Source organism: Canis lupus, chromosome 4, assembly GCF_011100685.1.
Source record: "Canis lupus familiaris isolate Mischka breed German Shepherd chromosome 4, alternate assembly UU_Cfam_GSD_1.0, whole genome shotgun sequence".
Taxonomy (NCBI): Eukaryota; Metazoa; Chordata; class Mammalia; order Carnivora; family Canidae; genus Canis; species Canis lupus.
In genome coordinates this window covers 44,447,936-44,475,219 of record NC_049225.1, presented here as the reverse complement: position 1 = coordinate 44,475,219, position 27,284 = coordinate 44,447,936, and the positions used below count along the sequence as shown (strand labels likewise).

The window sequence follows — 27,284 nt, the reverse complement described above, 5'->3', positions numbered from 1 at the left end:
GGTAAAACCAGCCGTGCGACAATCTGATGTGCTGATTAAGTGATTGTCATCAGAAGTAGACAGGGTCACAGTCCAAGAGGGAGAGAGCCTGAGAACTACAGGGAACAAGATGGGAAGGAAGTGACTATCAAAATTAACCGACTTCAGACTGAGTACAGCTGCTTCTGCATCTCATTCCAGTTTCATTCTAAGTTATGGAAACATTTTTCTTGTAGCTATTATCCTTGAACATTCGAGTTTTCATGACTCCACAATGAGATCAAGTTGAGATGAAATTAGCCAGAGTAGAGCCATCCTTACCACCAGGTCTGTGGGAGCAGCTAATTCTCTGATTGGTTAATTAACCTATTCCTCCGGGGGCTCTTATTAGAACCTCTGCTAACAGCTCCATTCTTTTTTGAAGTGAAAACCTAAAGGGATAGTCTTTCATTGTTAAAAATTATGGACAAACTTTTAGCGAAGTTCCACTTCTGATTGTTCCCCCCACAACTTGGCCAAAATGTGAGCAACAACATGCCCAGAAGTTCTCTTTGAGTTTAGGTCAGGCAACCTACCCAGCTTTCCTACTCAGACTCAGAGCAAGGACCAGAAGGTAGAAGTTACAGGATCACCTTTGCAACTCACTCCAAAAAGTGAAATAAAATGAAAAGAGAAAATTGCCTTATAAGGAATCAGATTCTCATTACTCAAAGTGTTTACTATCTTGGCCTGGGTGTTGAAGAAGGGCTTTAAGCATCAGGTGGAAAATAGACTACAGAGATAGACATAAGGCTCACCCCAACTTAATAGCTCGACCATTCTGTAGTTTAAGTAGGAAAAAATTTTTGTATTGTTTCCTATGTGACTTAGTAATATGCGCCCATGTAAGGAGCTCCCATCAAAAAAGAGAAGGGAGGCGAGGCGCCTGGGTGGCTCAGTCAGTTAAACATCTGACTCTTGGTCTTGATCTCAGCTCAGGTCTTGATCTCAGGGTCATGAGTTCAAGCCCCATGTTGGGTTCCATGCTGGGCCTCAGTGTTTTAGTTCGGTGGGGAGACAGTCACTTGGAGCATTCATGTACCATACCTTTAATGTTTTAGAGGGTCTTTTGATGTGCTAGCCTGTGGCCCACAGTGCCAGGGCCAGACCCAATGAGTAAATAGCTTAATATGAAGTGTTACTGACTTCACAAGAGCATAGAACTAAAACAGTTTGGAACTCTTTTAACAAACCCATGGGTGAGTTACCATGAAGAAGACTCTACACTCAAAGGAAAACACGTAGAAATAAGAGCTGTTGGGAAAAAAGAGGGGGGATGCTCTACCCTAGTTGTAAGTAGTGAGTGCTCTGTCACTTGAGATTTTACAAAGAATCAACTGTTCAACTTATTAAGAACCAGTTCCTCCCAAGTTTCTGATTCTTGGGTCCCCCAAAATGCCCTCAAGACCTTACATCAAAAGGAGAGGAACACAAAGAGGGCCCTAGAGATCTGAGCTCCCATAGATATCTGTGATGGATACTATCCCATCACTCACTATCTGATTTGCTATGGTGTCATGAAGAATAAATTGATGGAGGTTGGGAGAGACCTGTGTTGTGGGCTTGACTCTGCCATGAACATTCTGGGTGCTTTTGCTGTAGTCACCCACCTTCCCACCCTCAGTTTCTTCCTGCAGCAAATGAGGGGGTTGGACCACATAACTGCTTTCCAGAGTGTAGTCCACAAATGTGAAATACTTTTTGTGTGGATGTGCAAATATATTTTATTGAATAGTTACATATTTGTTTTTAAAAATTGTTTTTAAAAATACATATTTGGGAAAGCTATGACTAGCTCATTAAACTCATAATTATACTGGTATTATTGCATAGGGATATGGCAAAAGTGAGTAGCAATATCAGGCCTGAGTAAATTTAAGGAAAAATATTAAGTAAATAACAGTGAAGATATTTCAAATATCATGAATGCAATATGTGATTGGCTGAATTTAGAACACACTTGGGGGCAGCCTGGGTGGCTCAGCGGTTTAGCGCTGCCTTCAGCCCAGGGCCTGATCCTGGAGTTCTGGGATCGAGTCCCACGTGGGGGTCCCTGCATGGAGCCTGCTTCTCCCTCTGCCTGTGTCTCTGCCTCTCTCTCTCTCTCTGTCTCTGTGTGTGTCTCTCATGAATAAGTAATTAAAATCTTTAAAAAAAAAAAAAAAAAGGAACACACTTGGATGAGATGATCTCTAGGGACTGGTCCATCTCCTGAATTCTAGTGCTTTGATGCAAAACTATATGAATGGGCCACTCTAACACTATCAAGCCTTTCTCTTTTCTGTAAGGCTCAGGGAGGACTTCCAGGTAGGATCCCATAAAACACACTTTACCTAAAGGACTAGATACCATGTAGTATTGGCTTAGGGATAGTCAATAGTACTTGTTTGTTAGTTTCTCCTTCTGCTCATCTCAGGTCCAGTTTATATCAGTTTACCTAAGAAATTTTTTCTCTGCATTGAGAAACTTCCTTCCATAGTCTGAATAATCAGAGTCCACTTTATTCCTTTATATTTGTGTTTGTTGATTTAAAAAAATATGGTATTAAGTAGAGGTTCATCTATTTATATCCCTTTACTTGGACTCAGGGCAATGCAAGCATTATAAAGCACTTAAGATACAAGCTTATGTTTCAGTCGGCCTGAGATCAGATCCTGGCAGGTTTCCTCATCTTTCTGTGTCTCAGTTTCTTTGTCTGCAAATGGGAAAACAAGAGATGAGCTACCTCATTGGGTTATATGCAACGTATAGACACCGTGCCTACCATAAAGTAAGAGCCAAACAAATGTGAGCTAATATCCTCGTCATCATCATTATCGTCATTATCATCCCCCAGCCCCATCACAACCACCATTATCTATTACCAATGTAAGATAAAAGCAAGGGAACATCATCCAAATAAATTTCTCAGTAAGACATTTTGCTACCTTCCAACCTCCCTTTCATATATCTGCCTCCAAACCATCGAACAGTTAGCAGTGTTTCAAAAATAACACCTACCCACTATCATGTTCCCAAGCAAAGTTTTGTTCTGTAACTCGCTGGCATCTGCTTCTTACAGAGAAACATAAACTGGCTCTCTTACCTGGAATTGAACCTGTTTATTTTACCAAACAGCCCAATTATATATGGAATCAAACATCTGAATATCCTTACGTTAATGGAGGCTTATTGTGAAATTGGGGTTTGCTACTTTCAACCAAAATTTCTCCAACTAAACTTCTTGGACACATTCCCGAGAAGCCAAGAGGTCTATGAGAATTTGTTTTTAATTCTGGGTTTCATTTTTATAATAAGTACAGTTCAAAAGAAAAGTCTTTTCCTTTGATGTATTAGTTTGGAATTATGTTATTGTTGAATAGAATAAAACTTCAGTTCTTTTAAGCCAGCATTTCTCAAACTAGGGACCACAGACATACTCTAGAAGAGTTTGGAAAGACACTTTCTTTAAGAAGGAACCTGGCATTTTTCACATTGAGGCTGCTGTCAGGTCAGTGTCTCTTAGGGTTCCTTGTGCTGGTCTCTCCTTTTCTGATTCTAGGCTCCAAGATTATATTTATACTTGTACTCTGTACATCAAGGAATAATTCAGGAGGCTCAACTTTGAACTCAGTTGAGTCACACGTGCCTTTTGGAGACTCAAGAATTGCAGTGATTGTCCCTACCCAACCCAATGAACTGCACAATTACCCTCAATCCTCCCGTGTTGCAATTGCATGACTCCTCGGAGCAACTTCCCATTGGTAACATCTGGGGATTTTTTGCAATTCCTTGGTTCATCTCCTGGGTATCAGGAACCACACTGAGTATCCCAGATGTTCATGTAAGGAACAGATTTTGTATTTCCTCCCAAGTTGCCTGCCTAAAGGGGTTCAATCTTACACCAACCACTTCTTTCATATCACTCTATTTCACAAGCTCTTTTTACAAGTCTTGTCTTTATTACTTTTGGAAAACAGGGTACCATCATTTTGAAAACCCTCCACCGTCAGGGTTTATTGATTTCCTCCTCATCCTTTTCATCGTGCATTTGAATGCATCATTATAAGCAGACTCACAGAAGGCCACCATGTCATTGACCATCTCTGAGCTTTTCCCTTCATGGATAATAAAGAAAAAAATCACGTGAAATTGCAACTAGGAGAAAGTTACGTATTTCATCATAACCACTCTCAGGATAATTAGAATGGATTAAATTACAAGAGAAAATGCATTTAGCTAATCTTTCCTCTAATTAAAAAAATATCCGTAGTTTTAAATAAAGCGTTTGTTTTTAAAAACATATTTTCATTGTAATCAATAAGGAGGAGGCCTATTTGGTCCTCAGTGATAGAAGGCGACATCTGCAAAGTAATTAAAAGCTACTAGCCAGTGAGTTTTTTATTAATAAGATCCTTAAGGAGCCTACTCAGTCTTTCCCTATGGCTTTCACCATGAGATTCCCCACAGACGACCTCATTCGTGGTCCATGGTGGTATAACTCTCTTTCTGTTCCCAAATCAGTGAAGATGTGGTTGACTCCTCCTAGCCAACAAGTGTCAAGTGAGGAGATTAATGTAGCCAAGGTTTTCATACTTTTCCAAGTGAGCTGGGATGATAGTCAAAACAAGATGGGTAGGTGACATGAGACATTCATAAAATAGAATAGGGATAGTGTGTACTAGCCCATCATAGGTTATATTCCAAGACTGACACCACTCAAATCACCCCAAACCCTAAAAATCAGCCTTATATATAAGGAATCACTCACATCACCTCTCCAATTTTATGGCTCATCCCAACCATAAAGCTCACTCCCCACTCTCATCCCAAACATGAAGTTTCTGGGGGTGTCTCACATGCTCATGGTCAGCCTATTCAGATTTCTCAAGCTTGGTCCCCTCACAGAGGCCTACTGTTTACAAATTCACTTCAGAGGAGCCCTATAGTATTCTCTCTACTGCAGGGGTACACCAACCAGTATTCTCAGTGCCCATTCACCTCAAGTCCTGTTGTATTTCCACAGTGAAGGAGAGACCACCACACCCAGGGATCTTTATCAGCACATTCCACCTTCCTTTGAGAAAACAGCTGTTCCATGTTTTGCCTATAGCACCTCTCTCATCCATCAAGATTTTGTCCCAGGGCTGGGCTATCGAATAGGCAACACCAGATCTTTTTGTTTCCTCACCTTCCCTCACCTTCATACATCCTCCATAGACCCAAGGGTGGTGGGGGATTTTCATGTGTTCTTCAGACACACCCAGGTTCTAAATTCCAATTCAGATCAGTTAGGACCCCTATCGTCTACACATTCCCCGCTCTTTGAGAAAGACTCCTTGTTCCTTCTTGTTTAAGTGAAGGGTTGCTTCCATTTTCAGCCAGTTCAACCACAAGGAAAAGACAAATACCCTGTGATCTCCCACCCTCATTCTAATTGTGTCACAAAAGAAGTGGAAAGGCAAATGCTTCCATATCCCTTAGACTCCAGGTTTCCAGCAATTTCGGGCCTGGCTCTTTGAGGTGGCTTACTCTAATCGTGCATGACATCTAGCACCACACAGCACAAACCATACACTACAAAAACTATATCCTGCCAGACCCCAGAGAAAAGAAGGGTTAACTGATATTCTAGAGACAGAGAGTCCCACAAAATTGCTGTCCAGAGAGATTTAAATTGCTGAGAATCCTGGCCCACAGATTCCAAATTTAGCTGCAGCAGCACCTGGTCAAATTAGCAGTGAAGTTGGTTAGAACTTGGCTCAGAAGGGTCATCTGTCTAAGCTGTAAGCAGAGTGATGGGCTCTGATAAGTGTGAATTGCATTTCTTTATTTTTAAAATTATGCTTGTACTTCAAGAGGGATTGCCAGACAGCCCTGTCTAGTTGTCTAGAAACAATGCCAGGGGGTGGGGGCTCCCAGAGATTATAGAATAACCACCTCACAAGCACAGAGGAAACGTTTGTACCTGATTTTATTCCAACAAGTTAGCAAGCTGTCAATCACCAGCCGAGCTACTGCACTGAAACACGCTCTCTCTAATGACATGAAACTCAAGGCAGTGGCTTCTGCTTTGCTGGCAACAGGCAGTGAGATTGTTTCTCTACCTTAGGTGTATGTGAGCCCAGGAAGCCCAAATGTCACTGTTGATAGCAATTCCCTTGAATAGGGAGAGAGATTGAAGAAGATATTAGAGGTGGTAAGAGAAACAAGCTTTTTCCTATTAATCCAGGGAATGCAAGCAAGTTGAGTTGGGTCCCTTAAGCGTGTTGCTATCTGCTTCTCGCCATACTTTGAATATGAACTAATTTAACTTTTTATTTCCATTTAATGGGACCAAGAAAGATCTGTATGCCTTCACGTACAGACCTGTCCTCTGGGGGTCTGACAGAGTAAATGTTATCATATCATCCAGAAGCCTAGCACAGAAACTAGTCTACCCAGAATTAAGCACCTTGAAACACATAGTACACATCAACACCCACTCCAAACTCCCATTATTACCCGTGTTATGCTTATAGAATGTAACATCTTCCTTCCTTGCTAACTATTAACACTCGTTGCCAGTGCTTTACTATTGTAGTTATTATACATTCACAAGGTGGGGCTGATGAGGGGAATTACGTAGCACAGGGGTTAAATGCATGAGTTTTGGAATCAAACAGACCTCGTTTCAAATCCAGCCTCCATCAGCTGCGAGCTGGGCGAACCAAAGGTTATAGATCTATCTCTAGTACCTCCATTTTTCCCTTCTGTAAATTGGGAATCCTAAAATCTATGTCCTGCTTTTGGGAGTACTTCACTTATCAGTGAAGCATTTAACACAGTACTTGATATTCCATAAATGTCAGCCGAAAAATCGTTAACACCACACCTTCGTGCCCTCGCCAGAGTTTCCCAAATGCATCTTTGTGGAGTGGGCATTTAGCAGTAGAGGTGGCACACAAGCACACATGGAGCCCAGAACTCCAGGAAAAAGAGGCCAGGTGCTAAACGTCCTGTGTTAACCCAGGTGTCTGGACCTACCTCCTGTTCCACTCCTGCAGGAGAAGCTTACTGGGACACCTGGATTCCATGCCTGCAAGAAAAGAGAACAGAGGGAGCAAGAACAAAGCTGGGAGAGATATAGAAATGGCCCAGGGAGGATCTGTCTGCCAGTTGGATGAACACGAGGGTTACAAACATAAAGAAGAAAGCTACATGTGTATCATCCCATGCCATGTCTGAGAGCCACACCTCCTCCGTGTGGTTCCAACTGAGCACTGACAACTATATTCTTTCTTTCTTTCTTTCCTTCCTTCTTTCTTTTTCTTTCTTTCTTTCTTTCTTTCTTTCTTTCTTTCTTTCTTTCTTTCTTTCTTTCTTTCTTTCTTTCTTTCTTTCTTCTTTTTTTCTTCCTTTCTTTCTTTAAACATTTATTGAGCACCAAATGTGTGCTGGGCACAACATAAGCTTCCCCTGGGTGAGAGCCTGGGCTAGCAGGGGTAAGAGAGAAGTGATTGGCACAGGTGACTGTCTGAGAAACTGCAGACCTTGGCTTTCTTTTTGCTCACGTGAGACTTTGCTGTTTTCTAACCCAAGACACCCTTCCTGGTGTTTCTGCCGATCATTTTTTATTTCTTTTTCAACATTGTTTCTTGCTAACAGCTTCCCAGGGAGATCAGTGTAAGGATGGAAGCCTTAAATTTCCAAATGGTAGTTTAAATTCATTTGTAACACAATGTAATTACATTAAAAAAAGCAGTCAGGTATCAAACTGTGTGGATACACACAAATGACTACCTCATAAGTGTTAATATTTTCAACAGCAGAAGAAATTTAGTTAAATCAAATGAAGATGGCAACTCATTAAAATTTGATTTTCCCTCCTATCCTTCTTTATCTTTTAATCCTCCATATATGGCACAACTTGTTCTGTTAAATAACACTCATTAATTAAATCTCATCTTCTCTTAGCTATATCTATATTTTTATTTATTACAAAAACCTTCTGATGCTTATAATCTAATTTAGTTGGATTATTGCTGGACATCTCTAAGTAAGAAAACCTTGAGGTTTAAGGCAGAATTGCTGGCAAGGGAAGAAGTGGGATAAACCAAGTTTTCTTTTTGTCTCTACCTGGCAGGAGGCAGTTGGGTAGGCATTTCCTCTGTTAGAGGAGTTGGCCTAGATTTGGATAATGAGAGCTTCATTGGATAATCAGGATCTTCACTGACTATAGGAAGGAAGGGGAGGAAAAAGTTGTATACTCAAATACCCCTTTGTGGATGAGACAGGAACAATGGACATGAGTGCGCTGGAAAGGGTGTGAGACAGTAGGGAGTGGTGGTAATAAACTGGAGAGTGAATGCCCCTTCTATGGAGGGGCATTCACATGACCCACGTCCCACTGAATGTTGCCATGTAGAAATGCAAACCTAGTTTTGCCAAATTTTCCAATTTTTCAACAGAAGCCAGGTATCAGGATTGTTATGCATACTCAACTAATTTTCAAATGTTGGCAAGCAATTCAGAATTTGTTGAAACGCAACACAAGCCATTCAAATAGGACTGGGGGCCAAATAGATCACCCATCTGTGACCACTGATACTAAGTTCCAGTGTAAGATTAGTATTGAATTAGGAAGCATCATTTGCCTGGATTGCGATTGGGACAGCTTTGGCTTATTTTCTTTGATGCCCCAACTCTCCTGGTGACTGGTTTTTGCTGGTGGGAGTCTCATTGCCAGGGCATAATGGTGATACTTTGCACTTACAAAGTGAATTTTCTCCAAGGAGCTCAAAAGACTTTGTGTTGCCTCAGTCAACCTCACAATAAGCCCGTGAGGCAAGCAGGTAGCTATTGCCCCAAAACATATAGTGAACAGCATTAGAAAGTATTTCACATAGGCAGCTAGGTTGACTCATTGGTTTAAATCCATGGTCTACACAATTGGCAAATTACAGCATTCAAGAAGCACAGGCAGGGTTTCCCATTACTGCCTCCTCTGCTGCCCTTTTTGGCTTATCTTCCTTCCATCTGCTCCAGTTGACATCTAAGCCCCAATCTCAACCATATATACAAGCAAACTGAGCCAGTGACTAATTCCTGTTGTGCGTGTGAGTGTGTACACGTCTGTGTGTGCATGCATGTGTGTGTGCCCATCTGACTTCTCGGCAGGCCTAGCATGGTTCATCTGCACCCATTACAACACGTCTCTGCATTGGTCATTGGTGTGATGCCATGCTCTGAAATTCTATTTTGGCAAATGCCCAAGACCTGGGAACTCCAACTAGGTATCTGCAGGATTCTGGATATTTGGATTTATAAACAGTGCCAAATAATTCATGACCCTTGGGGCTTCTGTCTCCCTTCTCGTCCTTAAGCAAATAGAATCACAACGGTGAAGGAGAAGCTTTTCCCATACAGAGCTGGCATATGCACCCTCTCCGTGGCCACAGTGGATTAACAGGAGTGGCCATGGAAAACTGGGATAAGGGCCAGAGCAGTGCAATGGAAGGCCAGGAATGAAGATCTCTGAGTTGCCTTGGGTAGAACATCCAAGAAAGTCCCATTGACCGCAGTGATTGGAGCTCTGCCACAGTCATTTACCTCCTCTAGACTGGGTTCAAGGTTTTTGCTACACCATCCCCCTGTCGTCACCCTTCCCCTCTGCTTTATGGGCATATATGCTCTCTGTCCTGCTCTACTCAGGGGAGTTCCTTGGGCTTTGCAGGCATGACCCAAAGAGAAGACTCCAGTACGGCAGTGTAAACCTGTTGATCTTTTTCCCAGGACAGCAGAGCACAAGTATCCCCCCATTTTCTAGATTGCCTTGCTCTTTCTTCCAAATTGTCTGAGATCAGGCTACTGATTCCTGGGAACGGTTCCCAGCATGATGTTCTACTACAATCATTCACATTCTATGCATGCAAGCATGCCATGAACATCCTTCAGAGGCAGATGCAAAACCTGAGAGACACCTGGCCATTCTAAATGCATGTGTGGAAGAGAGAACTAGACTTCATGACACTGGAACTGCAAAGCCTGCCATACCCACCAGCTTCCCATTTGATCCCACACATCAGGACACTCTAGACTCAAATGAACTCCCTTTTCTGGTAATGAGAACTTTTAAGGATTCCACAGAAGAGCACTGGAAATCCTGTCTCAATCTCGTTGGAAGTGCAATTGATTGAGCATCCACAATCAACCTTCTGTTTTAGTTCATCTCAGTAGATCAAAATCAATACTGAAAAAAAAAAAATCAATACTGAATATTTGTTAAAGTATGTATATTAAAGAAGCCATCTCTTTATATCCTCAGGTATTTATTTCTTTATACCTGAGTATACAAAAAGGTAGCTTTTTTGCATCCTTGGGAGAAATCAACTTGTGCTTTCCACTTGACTGTTCAGAATGGAAGTTTCCAAAGGTCGGCCAAGGCTTCTCTTTATCTGCATTCATCATGCCTCTCAAAGTATCACTCAGACAAATCATAATTTGTATTTTTCACATACATACACAAACATACATTCTTGGGAGTTAAAGGGACACCATGGTGGGGACATCTCTGTCATAGTAGCCATGGGGTAACTAACATTCTAGAAGTTCAAAAAAGGGAAGCCACTGGCATTCTCAGTGCTGCCAAACTAGTAAAGCCTGCTGTACAGTGTACGGAATGCCAATGCAGGTGACCCTAATGGCAGGTCTGCCAGCAAATTCAAGCCCACCTGGCTGAACTGACCTTTGGATCTAATTAACTCCTAAAGGCAAACAGTAAAACTCAAGGATGCTCAAGCAAACAGACTCCCCTGGTCAGCAGAGGTCAGCCACTGGAGTTTCCACTCTCAGCCATGCTCAGATTACAGAAGCCAAGGTGAAGTTTAGCTAAATACCTGGCCAGAACAACAAGGCCCTTTAAAGTCGCGTCTGACTGATCTCCACCTAGTAGGACAGGTCTACCCTAACATGTAAGTTTCTGCCTCCATCACCAGTGAGATGGGGTTACACTAAGTAATGCAACTTTAAAATATTTTCTGAGCAGTGAAAGCAAACAATTACAATGTTGTAAAATCATGTCTTTCAGGAGATGTTAAAATGTGACTGATACTGATCACAGCGAGGTAAAAAGCCATAAGCCAAGGCTTTGAGGGGAAGGAGATAGAAGTCCTGAAAAGAGCACAAGGCTGATACATAAAGAAAATAGTTGAAGCCAAGCTGGGAGTGGATTCAGAAGCTAGAAATTCACATTGCTGGGAGTTTTCCTTTTAATTTGTTTTTCCTCCCAGGCTGTGGCTTTGCCCCTTTCTGTTAAAACCCTGACAGTGCTTCCCAAGAAAGATGATCTCTGGCAGGGGCCACTCTTCTGGTTTGGCCAAACCTGGCCTTCAACAGCAAAACAAAGTATCCAGAAAGAACCTAAATTATCCTCTGCCTTGGAACAGGAATACATCAGGTGCTGAGTAAGTGCTGGCTGGCTTGAGATTCCCTGGGCGTGACCCTCCCGAATCATTTAAGAAAAAGAGAAAGAGAAGCCACATTATATCTGAGGAGAATAGTTGGGAAGGATATAGTGAGAAGCCATGAGTTAACTTCAAAAATACTGTGTTTCTTAGCTGCCAAAATAGCCCATTTGTTAGAAGTCAAGAGCTAGATTTAAAGAAGGAATAGCAAAGGAATAACCAAATAAATGAAGGGTTTTTTCTTGAGTTTTGGAGCATGAAGACTTGAATAAGGCCTGTAATCTAGTGCATACATCTGAAATGAGGGCAGTATCACCACAAACAGAGTGAAAAGTGGTTCTTTGGGAGAGTGAAAAGCATCTTACCCCTTTTTATGTATAAAACACAAATATATATGCAATAAATAAGCAGATATAGAGTATTTTATGATGAGGAGAGGAATTAGGAGGAAAAGATCTCAAATGGTTCATGGCAAAGGAGATAATGGGGGGAAGAAATATTCATCTGGTAGAAGAGATGATACATTGGTTTGTTTCCAGAACTCTGATAGAAGTGGCCTTGAGTATCTTTACTGAAGATGAACTCCTGCTTAGGGAACTTTCTGCCAACTCATGTTTCTGTCTTTATGCCCCCCCTGCCTGCTGCTCCAGGTTTGTACCAAATCTGGTTGGACTGAAATAACAGGCCGAAGAATTGGTTTTGCATATGTTTTGAATTTACTGATCCAATGAATTCCCATTTCAGATAATAACAGCTAACAGTTATTGAGTACTGCCCATAAAACTTACCAGCCCCGTGCTAACTTCTTAACACACCCTCTCACATCTAATCCTATATCAGTTTTGTGAGGTGGAAATTGTCCTCATCATCATACAGGTGAGAAAACTGGCTCAGAGAGGTAAAGCAATTGGTGTAAGTCTGAACTGTCAGTGACAAGGGTGAGCAAGGGGGTTGAACTCTAAATCTTGGTTTACGTGACAGAGACCAGGTGTTACTGTACACTATTTTGATCACCTGCTCTGACCCCAGGTAGTTGTGGCAAGAGGCTTACTTTGGGGGCCAGCAATGAAATCAGGATATATGGGCACCAGGAAGGTACCCTCTATTGTTAAAGTCACCACCTGCAGGAGTGTTTCTTCAGAGATGGAGGAGAGTCCCCCTGTTAGTATATTTTGGGGTTCTCCACTTTACCAGCACCCCCCAAGGCCAAAGAGTACACTAAGTTATTTCAGATTCCCAAAATGAATCATCACTCTTCAGCATAGGCATAATTGGCCAACTTCCCTAAATTTAAGTTGACTTTCTATCAGAGTTCACATTTCCACCAACTTTTCATTAAATTAATTATTCAAAACAATTCAGAGTTAGCGTTCTCACAGCAACTGTAACTCTGCCATGACTATATTAAGGCGTAAATTGAACAGCATGTTTTGCAATAAAGTTAATTTTATATTCACCAGAGAACTGAGTTATAGTTGCTGTGGGAACCATCATTTCGAATCTCTTGACTTTGGTGCATTTAAATTCTCAACCACAGCCTTGCACGCCATAGCATATTCTACGTGGATGCTTAATTTGCCTCACATCATGGCCTGGCTACCCTGAACTTGGAAGTCCTGTCAGACTCTAGCATACCAGCCTTCTAGTGTCCCCAGCCTTCTTACGTCTCCTGGCACCTCTGACACTTTATAGAGAAATAGCCAACAAACCAAAGTGATTCGCCTTTTATATCTTAAAAATGTCTGTTTGGGGGAGGTGACTTTCCTCAGAAGCACAGTCAGTGAGAGGTACCAAGTCTCAGGCAATGTCAACTAAAGCAAGCGATGCCATTGAATTTGTGAGGAGCCAGGATTCTCATCCAAGGGTATTTTTGGATCTGCATTGTATTATTCAGTACACACAGGGTGACCTCTGAAGGCTCTGAGTCCTTGCATGTGCCATTAATCATGCAGGCATGCACGGCCATACATCAGAACTTATTGGAGCTCCGGAAAAAGCTAAACAACATTTCCCAGAGCCACATAAAACCCAAGCATCTCTAAATCAAGACGCATTGCAGGGCCTCTTTAAAAGGTACGTTCAGTAGAACTGGAATAGAACTCAGGGTAAATCCTGGCGGCATGGAATTGGTGACATGTGCCAGGGCAAAGACAGAAGCTAGTTTGGGAGGGATAGCAGAGGGAGATGAAACTCTGAGGTGGTTAGAGAAGCGAGCATTCCATCTACAAGGATCATCGATTTTTCAGCTTTATTGGAAAAATCAGTCATGCTTTCTGCCTCCTGGGAATTGCTCTGCTGCAATTTGGGAGTGCGTGTACGTGTGTGCATGTGTGTGCGCGCACACGCGTGTGAAAACTCTGCAGGTTAACAGCTGAGTAGCAGCTCCCATTCACCATTCAATTATCCATTTAGCTAAAATATGACTTAACAGAAACATACTGCTGTTTTACATGTTTAAGATATATTTGAAAGGAGGGATTTTTGTTTCTCTATAAATGAGAGGATTTCGAAGAGGAAGCTCTCTCCTTCCTGAGGGCATATTCATTATGCAAAATTGAAGAATAGCACCTAACAATAGCATAGGCCAGATTGTTGGAATTCTGACTCCTATTCTGTATACTTTCAGAAAAACAAAAATCTCCTTATTCCTCATACTGTGCCAAACATAAATGTACCTCCTCATCGAGACTTACCACAAAATTTATATATAAAGACCCCATGACAACCAGTGACTTCCCCCAAAGTCCTTGATCAGCTAAAAACTATGTGAAGAAAAGGCCTAGAACGATACATTTAGATACAGTTTCAAAGAACAGGATAAGTTCATGAGTCGGGGTTACATGGTCACAAGGATGCAAAGGAGTGAATGATAGAAAGTTCTAGATTAATGAACAAGGGCAGGGCTGCTGGGAGATGCCATTTCAGCTAGAGGAAATAAAAGAGGGTGAAGAAGCAAAGGAGAGATTGAAATGTTTTTATTATCTCTGTACAGGCGAAAAGTAACATAAAACAAGATATAATATAGCTAGTATATGAGGTCATTTGATACGCAGTGTTTTTAAGAACAAGTCTTCAGAGGATTTGGAGGAATTTGTTGGTAAGGAAGTCTTGACAGATTAATAAATATAAATAAATTTATATGTTTGTTTATGCACAAAGGTAGATAATGGATGGGTGGATGGATAGATGATGGATAGATGGATAGATAGATCCATAGAACTTTTTAGGTGTGTTTGAGTGCCACAATTGATGGGTCAAGCTCACCTATACGATAGGGATAAACAGAATGCAAAGGGATTAAAAGTCCAGGAGCAATAACCTAGGAGGGCATTTGGGGCTGGCCCAAGGAAGCTCTACTGCCAAGAACTAGATGAAGCTGGCAGACTCAATGCAGCCTCTTGGTCTGAAGTCATTACATCAGGAAGGTCAGAGAGGTCATTTGCTGGAGCTGTTTCATGTTCCATTGTCAGCCCTAAACCTGGAGAGAGAGCCTGGGTGTCCCGGCGGTTCTCTGCTCTCCTCCATCCATGCTACCCTTTCCCTTCACTTCTACATGTTGCCTTTAATATGGAAAAGCAACTTGGAGGGAAGGACAGAATCACCACACAATCCAGCCTCTTCAGCCCTGGTTATTTGCTGATTCCCAAATGAAGTTTGTGTCAACCGGAGTGCTACTTATGGACAATGTATTTTATCCTCTGCTCTCTCTGTCCCACAAGTCTTTCCTTTTGGAGGGATGTGTAGGGAATCCTAAACACATATAGAATTAGCCCTGCCATGTTGAGTCACAGTAGCAGGGCACCTGCATACCCAACTCAAGCCACCGCCATGGCTTACGAAGATTATCCACATGACCTCCTCCTGGACATCCTCCCAGATCCTGTCTGTTCTCTGTCCGTTCTCCCAGCACAAAGGACTGCTTTAGAAATTGAAGTCCAATCAAGCCACTCCTCTGTCCCAAACCCCTGAATGGCCCCCCTTTCCCCACCCCAGGCAGACCAGCCCTTTCTGTTAACATACTTTTCTGGGCCTGGTTTACAGTTTCACCTCACTTGCCTCTTATATTTTAGGGAGACTTCATTAGATAACATGTCACATCCATTATGTGCTGATTTTACTCATGGAACTCTCACAAAATTACCTCACTTTTCTCATTTCCATTTCAGTCTTTGGAGGACATCTTCCTGGGGTCTTTGGTATACTGACAATACTGATCCTGGCTTCAACTATGGTATACAGTCCCTCCTCATTGCTGAGTGCAAATCAAAGAATTCCCTAAACCACGTAGACCCTTCTGCTACCATTTGATGTTATTTTAAACATCAACAATAATAGCTGTCAGTTCTGAAACATTTACTATGTGCGTTTACTTACAATGTACACATCTTGCTCCTTACTAGATGCATTTACATGTTTATACATCATGCTAAGCGTGTAATATGTATTTTCTCCTTTAAACCCCAATGGCCCTCTGGAATAGGTACTTTTATTGCCCTGGTTTTACAGACAAAGAAAGTAAGGAATAAAGACTTATAATTTTGGCCCAAGATCATGCAACCAAGGGGTGGAGCCAAGATTTGAACCCAGGCAGCCTAGATTCAGAGCCCACTGCTTTCACATTCCAAGTTCTGCCCTTTAGCTACTGAGCTGACCTGGTGCTTTGGACTGAGGTGCCATGGACCAGTATGTGTTGGAGGGCCCAACATGTTCAAACAGGTGACTCAGCTTAAAAGTCTGTGCCTTCCCCCTTGCCCTTAAAGGCCTTGACCTCCATCCCCACCTTATACCTCTATGATCACCAATGAAAAGAGCCCAGTGCACACTCCCTATCCTCGATGGTGACGAATTATTCCAGGTTACCTGGGACTGAAAAGTTTCCTGGGACTCAGGACTTTCAGTGCAAAACCTAAGACAGTTTTGGGCAAACAAGGACAGTGGTTCACTCTAGCTGAGAGCAGAGGTTACAGAGCCTGTCTGCCTGGTGTCCAATCCTGCCTCCACCACTAACCAACTCTTCAACTTTGGCCAAGTTACTTAACTTCTCTGTGCCTCTATCTCTTCACCTGAACAATAATAGTACCTACACTGTAAGGTGATTGTGACAAGGAAATGAACTACTAATGCATGAAAGGCATGTAAAAGAGTGCCAGGCACACAGAAATGTCTACATGACATTATCATGTAATTACCATTATCATTGTATTAAAAGCATCTTAAAATCCAGAATTCAAAACCCATAGTCCTTGGGGTAGGTTCTTGGCCTAGCTCTTTTAACATCTATTAGCAACAAACATTTAGTGATTTCCTTACATTTCCTAAAGTTGTGCTGCCAACAGCAACAACAAAATACATGGCGATTTATCATTGGCCTGATTTTACACTAGTTAAAAGAGAGCCGTCAGCCCTGCAGTAAGTAACAAGTCCGTGCCCACAGGCCTCCTAGATGTTATTTGGATTTTTATGACCCTCCTGTGGCTATAAGGATGCTCAGTGGGTGTAGAAATTGGATGGTTAAAAATAACAAATAAGAAATCAAAGTCGCGCTTTGTCCCTATTTCCATACCGGCTAGGTACCACATTCATTATTTGCTGGACAGCTGTGGGAATAAGCAACACAAGGTACAACAACTTGATTATCCTCCAAGAACCAAATTAAACCATTGGACTTTCTTATTATTGTCATCCCTGCCTTTGTGTGACTCTTGTCACCCTCTTAATCTACCGATGCACTCTCATCTACCTCGCTGGGTGCTCTAGTCTGTCTCTTTCAGCCGGGAGGTATCAGCTTCTTCCAAGCTGAAAGGCACGGACCTACTCCAAGCACTCATCGACAGCCGCTGTCATCAGCGTGGCTTTGGAGTCTGTGCTGCAACCAGCTGTTTCTTTTGCTTGGGGGAAGTGCCATCCATCCAGGGGCTTGGGGTACGGACTGCGGGAAGCTCTTACTTTTACCTGGCTGCTGAATCAAGGGCACAGTGAAGCAGCAGAAACACCACACACACGGTTTATTTATGCATTCAGTCAACAAATATCTTTAATGCTAGGCACGGGGGTGGGCACTGGGAAAACAGCCATACGCAACAGAGTCGGAGTCTTTGCCCTCAGGAGACTCAGAGGCTCCCAGGATGATGGGCGTTAAACCGCTGGTTCTCAATCTCAGCCACACACACAGGAATCATTTGGAGGAGCTCAAAAAATAAAAATACTGATGCCTGAGTCTCATCCTCAGAGATTTTGATTTAATTGGGACACAGCCTAGTATCAGGATTTCTTAGACTGTAGGCCAGTTCTATTCTAATGTGCAGCCAGGTTGAGACCCACTGCTTGAAACAAAGGATGAATTAGAATGGAGGCAGGGAAGTGCTATAGGAGAAGGAGTGGGTGGTACCATGATATCACTACTGGGTAGCAACCCTCAGTTGGAAGTCAAAAAGCCTTCGAAATAAATGCTGGCTAATCCCAGTATGAATGGCTTTAGCCAGAGTGCAGAGAGTGCTGTGTAGGGACAGGGATCTGTAAAAGTCCACAAGGAGGGATCGAGGCTACATTCTAGAACCTAGCAAGGCAGTGTGGCCAAAGCTCAGCGAGCAGAGCCTGAGTGTCATGAGTTGAGAGGGAGAAATTGACAGGGCCAGATAGTGCAGATAATGCATTCAGGGCCCTTTTAGGGGTTCAAGACTTAATCCTAAAGCAGTGGTTCTCACACAGAGCAGACATCTGAATCCCCCCAGAAGGCCAATTAAAATGCAGATTTCCAGGCCCCACTCAGAAGTTCTGATTCAGTTGGTCTGAGATGGAGCCCAAGGATGTGCATTTCTAACAAGTTCCCAGGTGACGTTGATGCTGCTGGTCCCAGGACCAAGCTTTGAGAAGCACTGTTCCTATCTAAATCAAGGGAGAGACTCACAGGTGGATTTTCAGCAGATTTCAACATGGTACCCGTTGGTGTTTGCCTTAGCACCATGGTGATATTTTCCTAGCACTAATCCACTACATCGTCCTGTGGTAAGTGAAGTGGAATAGAGAAGGGGGATGTTCCAGAGGAAGAAAGCAGGCTCCCCCAAGGGAAGCACAGGCTTATGTGAGACCCTGGTTCTCCTGAGTGATAACGATTCAGTCTTGAATTCACTAAGTAACTGACATGAGCTTCCCCCTCCCAAGAAGAGCTATTTCCAGTTACTATCACCTAAACTCCGTTTCCTTCCCCCCATGATCTTCTACTATTTGGGGGAAAAATGCATTAAGAATTTTAAATAAGAATTTAAAGCATCAAAACAGTGAAAAACAAGATGTACCTTTTTTTTTTTTTTTTTAAGTTCACCATTTTCTCTGAGGCCAAGCTAAGCCTACTGCCTTCCTTTTCCTGGGCAGACAGAAACGATGCTGATCAGTGAGAATCCAGGTGCATCCAGGAAACGTGCAGCATAGACAGCCGGATCCAAATTTATATCACCTCATGGAGGCTCTGCTGCTTCTGTTGCTGCTGGGGTGGAGGGGTATGAGTTCTGCTCTATGAGCAAAAGACAAGCAGCGGACCTTGGAAAGGATCACTGGCCTTGCCAGCAGTCCCTACCCAGCATCCCCCATAAGCTCTCCGATGCAAACACTCTAAGACATACAGAGGCTGTTGAAACTGAGAAAAACATCCGCCTCCGGATTTTCCATGTCTTCTCTAACAAAGCAGGGGAGGCCACTCAAACTTCATGGCTGAGTTTCTATGCTAGTTTGTACCTTGAAACATAGTCTCTCCACATCTCCCTCCTCCTCACACAGGTGAGCAAGAGGGACCAGCCCTTCTGTTTTCTGGGGACCAGAATGCTTCTTTGGCAGCCAGTCTTCTAAAATTAGTTGGAGCCTTTCCCCAGAGTGTCTTGAAGCACCAAATTAATTTTCTGAGTGTCTGCCACTGCTGTTTAGTATAAATGGCTACTGAACCTCTGGTGATTCCTGGTCCCCAACACTTCAGTTGTTTTCAATTCTAAAGAGTTCTGAATGCAATGGAAGACTCTATTCCATATTTCCAGTGTGTACCTGCTTCTCCATCCCAACATTGGATGGCTCTCGCTCAGAAAACAGTGACATTTAAAAGACTTGGGGGGAGAGGGGTTTGCTAATTAAGTTAACATGCAAAAGTACAATTCTGCCCAAGAGAAAAAGCCACCATTTATTCTACCTTCAACTCTCCTGCCCCTCAGAATTTCCCTAGCTTCTGTGGGTTTCTCCTCTTGGCATTGCTAGGCTCTTGGTCATAGAGAGAGTAAGGATTTCCTAGGATGTGATACAGTAGTACACTGAGGATACTGGAGGGTTTTTTTAACTTGAAAGAGGATAGGCTTGTGTTTTTTTTCCTGATCTGGAGGTGAAACAAAGAAAAATAGCCAGCCCTTAAAACTGCCCCAGGGAAAGGCCTACCACTAATTGTAATGTTGGTGATAGCAACTGTATCAACACAACCTATAAAGAGCTACTACCTACTGAACATTTACAACATGCTAAGTTCTGTGCTAAAATCTTATCATTTCGTTTAACACCTGTGGCATCTGTATAAACTATCAGCATCTCTGTTAAGTTATTTACTCAACAAATATTTACTGAGTGTCTGTTATATGATGACTCTTTTTCTAGACACTGAACATATCTCAATGAACAAAGGAGACAAAAATCCCAGACTTCATGCAGACTATATTCTATTGGAAAGTACAATAAATAAGGTTAATTTGTAGGATATTATAGTTTTACAGACATGGGGAATAGGTGAAGCTACCAGCTCGAGGTCCCGCAGACAACACGAGACAAATCTAGGTTTTATTTTTGGTTTTTTTTTTAAGATTTTATTTATTTATTCGTGAGAGACACAGACACAGAGAGAGGCAGAGACACAGGCAGAGGGAGAAGCAGGCTCCATGCAAGGAGCCTGACGCAGGACTCAATCCTGGGTCTCCAGGATCAGGCCCTGGGCTGAAGGTGGCGCTAAACCGCTAAGCCACCCGGGCTGCCCCAAATCTAGGTTTTAATCCCAGAATTCTCTGACCCTAAGCCAAGCTAAGGTTTTCCCCTTGATTCAGAAGACTTTCCACAAGGGCTCATTCCAGGATGCAAGAGCTCTCCTCGTGGTGGTCTCATAAGCCAAGCAGGGATGTCTCCCTTCTCCAGCTTTCCTTGTCACCTGTCTGCATTCACATGCAGCCAGTTTTGTGTTTTCTTTTCTTTTTTTTTAATTAATTTATTTTTTATTGGAGTTCATTTTGCCAACATATAGCATAACACCCAGTGCTCATCCCATCAAGTGCCCCCCTTTTCACTTGCATTTCTGTCTCGGTGGAATGCTGTTCTCTTTGCTTTTGCCAAGTGTGCTTGATGTCAAATGCTAAGATCCTACTCCTCCTGTGCACCCCTCATGTACTACATAGCCCTTCCACCCCTCATACACTGTCAGCCACTTATTTCTACCTCTAAATTGCTGCACATGGCAGAATGTTCCTTGATGCTTTTTTAGAAAAGCCTTTTATGGTAATTATAGCTTTCTTCAAGTGCATTTATGCTCCCCTTTTTACTGTGCTTTAGACATTATTTTCCTCATGCCTAATTTTTGTTAAGGCAAAAAGCCTGCCTACCTGGTAACTGTGTCATTGGAGGGCTTGTTGTTGTTGTTGTCATTTGGTTTGGGGCTTTTTTTTTTCTTTACTCTTTGGAATTTTATGTGTAGTAAGTCTTGGAAATGATTGCATTTCTACTCTGCCGAAGATGTTGGAGATTCTGAGTTCAGTCATGATTCACTCATTCATTTCCCTGTTTATTGAATATTAGCAATCCAAGAGTAAACAAGATTGACGTGGCACTTGCCCTGACAGATTTATTTCATAACAGGAGTGCACAGGGCAGCTGTTCAGTTGTGCACTGCACAATTCTAGGGGCACCATTCAAATTATAGTTGATTATGTACACATTTATTACAATAACTTTCCAGCAGGTGACAGTAAAAATGTCTTAAGGAGGTGGCTGCTACCAGGACTTAAAAGAAAATTGAAAAAAAAAAAGTATCAAGGAGATGCTAGACAGTTGTGATACAGTGTGGTAGAGAGGGTAGGCTAGGATAGGGTGGGGTAGGATAGGGTAAGGGTAGGACAGGGTAGAGCAGGATGGGATAGGGTAGGGTAGGGTAAATAGGGCAGGGTAGGGTAAGCTAATGTAGCGTAGGGTAAGCTAGGCTAGGATAGGGTAGGATGGGATAGAATGAAGGCACCATGACAGGTATAGCTAGCCTGGATCTGGGAGCTTTGGAAAGGCTTCTTGGAGATGACTTCTGAGTAGGGATTTGAAGGATAGGTTGAAGTTAAGCAGATGAAGAAGGAGAAAAAGAAAGACTGAACAGCTTTGATCTGGCCAAAGCCTGAAGTGGTTATTGAGATGGGCTGACATGAGAACCAGTTCATGTAAGGTCTGTTAGCCAGGTTAAAGACTTCACATTCTCCTTTGGAATCAATGGAAAGCTGTGAGAGTGTTTTGAGCAGTGTCCTGAAGAGAGAAATAGATGATAATGCAAGACTGGAGGTAGGGAGGCCAGTTAGGAGGCTTTCACAAGCATCTAGAGCAAAGATGAGGAGGCTTGGGCTAATGCAATGGAATTGGGAGTGGGAGCAGAGAGTAGATTCCAGAGATATTTAGGAGGAAGGACAGGTAGGACTTCTTATCATTAAGAGGAAAATCAGGCGAGACTTGGTTGTTACTAGACACGAAACATGAGAGAGGTGGTGGAGGGCAGGAGAGGGTGTTAAAAATGACTCCAAGGTTTTAGTCTTGGGCATTGAGGTACATGAAGGTGCCTTAATCAAGGGATCAGAGTTTGGGGGAGATGGGGTAAAGATATTTTCTTGAGTTTGAGACGCTTGTGAGTGAACAGATGGAGATATTTAGATGCAAGTTGGAGTCCAGGATTAGACTTCAGAGGGCTGGAGATGAAGATTCGGGAGTTATTGGAATATAAGGGTGTATTTGGATTGGGTTTTTTAAATCTCAAATTTCTGCTTCAAGTCTAATTTGTGTCAAGGCAAAAAGCCTGCCTACTTGGTAGCTGTGTTGATGGTTTGTTTTGGGGGGGGTTTTTAGCGGTTGAAATTCTGTGTGTAGAAGTCCTAGAAACTATACCATTTCCACCCTGCCAAAGGCATTAGAAGTCTGATAGAACCAGCCCAAAATATCACTGATGCCATTGAAAGTTCTCTTTTGATCTTTGAGAAGGAGACCCCTCTATCTTCTTATGCCTCTCAGGAGAATTTATAGATAAAGCAGACTGAAATGAACTAGCACAACCTGACTGAACATTCATTCAGGCATCTACAATGTGCTTGACACAAGGCCAATCTCTGTGACCCAACAGCAAACAAGGAACTCTCAGTTTGGGGTCTAGGGCAAGATTTCTCAATCTTGGCACTATTAACATTTGGGCCTGTATCATTGTTATGGGGACTGTCCGATGCATTGTAAGATATTGAACAGCACCCCTGACCGCTATGCACTGGATGTCAGTAGCATCCTCCCCAATTTGTGATAATCAAAAATGTCTCCAGACCTTGCCAAATGTTACCTTGAGGAATAAAAGGGAAATAACAAGCCTCACTTGAGAATCGCTAGTCTAGGGTCATGGTTGAACCTAAAGTCTTCAGACAGCCAGTTGTCCTGCTGTGCAAAGAACTAAAAGTGTGCCATATCATAGTCTGTGCCAGTGATCTCAGAGATCAACATTCAAGGAAGTCAGCAGTGCTAGCCTGAAATCCAGAGAACTCCATATAAGAGATCTCTCGGACCCCCAAGGAGGAGCCCATAAACCCAATCCAACTTCAATTATAGGATCTTCTCCAGGAGAAAAGTTGCCACCTGACACCTATTTGCCCCCCAGACTAATTACTTCCTGCATTCTGTTTTTCCTTAAGCAGAAGCTGGCCTTGCACTTTACAAACACAGCAAATCACCTCCTCAGAAGGCCACCAGCAGAATGAACTTGTGCCAGGGGTAGTTTGGGGTTGCCTAGCAACACCACGCACCTGCCAAGGCTACTTTCTTCCTCTTCAAGCTAAAAGCAAAGTCCTGTCCATTAATTCCCAGCTATCCTGAAACTTCTCAGAGATTTGCCAGCTTCCCACTGTTCATGTTTTCATCTTCTTCATATGATGTGGAGAAAACCTGCTACTATGGTCTGTTTATCTCACTGCAGTTGGTTGGGGGGAGAAAAAAATCAAGAGAGAAAGAGAAGGGGGGGAGAAAAAGCTTCATTTCAATCTAAGAGCATAGATATTTTGAATGCATATCTCTGACTGACAAGCTAGTGTTCTTTGCAAATTTAAATTTTATATAGTAGACGTGGGTTTCCTACACAATGAGGCTTCTGTTGCGACTTTGGGTGTGATTTTAGTCAAACATAAGACCTCAAAGTGACTAAATAACAAAGCACATATAATAGATGGCATGCTGAGCAAATGTTGCTAAGTTTGTCATTTAGTGTATTCCCTGTGATCCATTCAACCAAAACTCTACTGGTAGAAATTGTAAAGCTGGAGGTGGCTGGAGGTTGGAGATACACTCTTTTCCTTGAGAACCTCTGAAATGTCCCTTGGGCTTTTCCTACTGAGTTTCATTTTGCTCTTGTTGAAATGTTTACGGGATTTCTCTGAAACTGGGGATGACTTCTACTCCCTGAACACTCTCACAGTATGAACAAGGGGGATGTCACTGGTTCTCCAGAGCCATGGGGTCACCTCCTTGGTAAGAAGAGGAATGGAAATGTGAATCTTGGCAACTGGGATCTGTAAGGATAGGTGTGAATACCAGCAAGTCTTTCTTGAGGTGTGCAAACGCTTAGGCTTTGTTTGCATTTTGGATTTAGTGCTGGGCTACACAGCCAAAGAAAACAGGTTCTCTGGTAACAGCCTCCTGCTTTCCCCTCTCAAGACAGCTCAGCTTCTCTACAGAGACTTCCCCACATAGAACTCTTTCGCTTACCCTCTTTTCTCAGGGCCTAACCCTTACCACATTCTGGAAAGGGTGGGAGAGAACAAGCGTTCAAAAGTAAGATACCCTTAAATAAGTACATTTCAACTCACTTTCGAACCCTCCAGACCTTCCTTCCTGGGAGGAGTCCTTTACATTCCCACCACAGCCACATGCACAAATTAGGTTTATTGGCATTTTCATAAGGGGTACTCGAGAGAAGAGAAGAAAGATAGCAGGTGAAGGCCTCTGGAACACTGGAGAGAGAACTAAGGGGAATTGCATGCATGCTTTTGATTCTGAAGATTCGGGCCAGAATGGTTTCAAATCAGGTACCTCCATCATTGCAAAGCTCTTCATCCCTCCACCACAACCCAGTCCACCTGCACTTTGTGTGGTTTAAAAAAAATATGCAGAAAGAGCAGGAGATAGACATGGTAACAGAGGGGAAGATAGAATTAAAGATAGATATGCAGGGAAATTGCTTTCTGAGGACAACTATATTAATGGTCATTTGGGGTCTATTTAAATGAAGTAAGAAGATATACCTAGATTGCACAACTCTAAATTTACTAGAAGTCACTGCATTGTGCACTTGAAACAGGTGAATTTTATGGTATGTAAATTATAGCTCAATAAAGCTGTTAAAGGAAAAATGAAAACATATCCAGAAATTCTTGCCAGCAAGTAGGTTTTGTGAGGGTGGTGACATCCTACCAATTCTGTACAGCTCTCTCCATCTTCTAGAGGATGACAGAGGCTCTGCTGGAGAGACTTTTGCACCCTGCTTTAGTGCCCCCCACCACCTTTTCTCTTTTTCCCTCCCCCAGGTCACAGGGGCCCCAGCTCAGGCCAGAAAGCTGGTAGCTACAGTTGTTTTAGGTGCTAGAGCAATAGGGAATTAGGCAGGTTGCTGATTTCATACTTATACTCACCCCCCCAAAAAAGAGGAAAGAAAGAAAAGGCTACCACAAAATAAGAATTACTCGAACACCACCTCATTCCTCCTACACATACACATTCTTCTTTTTTCCTCATTCACGGTACTAAGTACCTGTTTCTTCCGTGGCCATCAGACTTGGCAGTATCTTTAAATCATGCAATAAATAGGTTGAATGATAAACAACCAACATTTTAAAGTGCCCCTTAAAACTAAATATTGCAAAAATATGAAAATAGCCCAGCAGAACCATCCAGTTCTTAGTCATAAGAAGCTTGTGATAATCACATATAAACATATTCTTAAAATTCTGAAAGACAGAGGGCACTTTGCCTCTGTCCTGGGTTGATAGGGAATATTCTGTCTCCCACAGAAAGTTAGTTCTGAAGAAACAAAAAAAAAAAAAGAAAGAAAGAAAGAGAAAAAAAAGATTTTTTGTTGAGGTAACCTCGATCTTGAGCTACTAGCTGGAAATTATATCCTACCTAGGCTTGTAAGCTCAGAGCTGGTTTAGTTTTCTGGAATATTCCCCACTTTGGGAAGGTTGCCTCAGATCCCTTCACACAGGTCAGTGTCATTGGGGATCCCCTGCATCTGGGACCCCACTGTGTCTTGCAACTGCATGCATTGCCTGCTTCCCCTGACTCTTTCGAAGGCAGGCACGGGCCTCACTCTGAGGCTGGCCCAGTGGCTGCCCTGCGGCCTTGCTCCCCCTTTGCATGGCTCCCCTGCTGCCCCAGCGCGGCCTCACGGCCCTCCTTCTCATCCTCTCCATTTCTCCAACCAGATGGCTGCCCCGATTTGTGCAACGGCAACGGGAGATGCACACTGGGTCAGAACAGCTGGCAGTGTGTCTGCCAGACCGGCTGGAGAGGGCCCGGATGCAACGTTGCCATGGAAACCTCCTGTGCTGATAACAAGGATAATGAGGGAGGTGAGCAAGCGTCTTCTCATTCCCAGCCCCTCAAGAGCAGAGCATTGTGTATACTTCCAGTCATGAGTCATTTTTCCTGAAAGACCTCCCCTATACTATTGTCAAGTGCTGTTGTAACATTTCTTTTGAAGCAAATGCAGCAGAGAACGGGCCTCGTTGGGCCAGTGGGGGTTCCTGGAGATGAGAGCTGGAGGCACTGGGGTTTGATGCTGGCTTTGGATTCTCAAGTGCACACCACCACAGAGAGGTGGCTGGGCCCTGGCTCTGCCTTTGGGTGCCCCTTCCTGCCTGAGCCTTCGGGGCCGGGAATTACAAGCAAATCGATGGCGATGATTACAGTGTGCGTTTCATGCTGCACTCAGCCATCTCAGGCAATCTCCTCATCCCTACAACCCTTTGAGATGTTACTTTTACAAACAAGGAAACTGGGGCTTAGACCACAGTTTAAGTAACTTTTTTAAGATAAGTCGACCACCAATAATAGTAAAATTGAGACCCAAACGCAGATCGAACTCCAAAGTCCCAATTGGAACCAGTGACTGGCAAACTAGATAGCCTGTTGGCCACATCCAATCCATAGCCTGGTCTTATATGAGCTAAAAAACGGTTACATTTCTCAAGTTTGCCGGGGGTATCTAAAGAATGGCAGTATTTCAAGACCTGTGAAACTGTGTGGAATTCAAAATTCAGTGTTTACTGACAAAGTTTTATTGGAACATAACAATGCCTATCGGTTTATGTTTCACCCTCAAAGACAGCATTGAGTAGTTGGACAGAGACCACATGGCTGATAAAACCTAAAATATTTACTCTCTGACCCTTTATAGGAAATTTGGCAATCCCGGTTCTGAACCTCTGAACTGAATGTTCTGCATTATTCCCTGGTGGACCGCTAAGATTCTGGGACTAAATGGGGTTAAAGTAGCATACGGGCTGTGTGGCTTCCTTAAGAGTATGGAACAGTGCTCCATAAACATTAGTACAG

The 27,284-nt window shown here is 42.9% G+C and overlaps 1 protein-coding gene and 1 long non-coding RNA gene across 11 annotated transcripts in view; one reads left to right on the top strand and one right to left on the bottom strand.

Moving 5' to 3' along the window:
* The window catches only part of TENM2 (teneurin transmembrane protein 2), a 644,816-nt gene that overhangs the window by 514,193 nt on the left and 103,339 nt on the right, over window positions 1–27,284 (top strand). For all 10 annotated transcript variants that reach the window (XM_038534811.1, XM_038534806.1, XM_038534815.1 and 7 more), the window contains one exon: window positions 26,153–26,299. In XM_038534811.1, coding sequence (XP_038390739.1) covers window positions 26,153–26,299 — 147 coding nt within the window. The remainder of the gene's footprint in view (window positions 1–26,152; window positions 26,300–27,284) is intronic.
* Window positions 2,504–5,327, bottom strand: LOC111095558. The gene is made up of 2 exons (XR_005358282.1): window positions 5,189–5,327; window positions 2,504–2,713 (listed from the first exon to the last, which is right to left on the bottom strand). It is a non-coding gene; the product is annotated as an uncharacterized LOC111095558 (long non-coding RNA).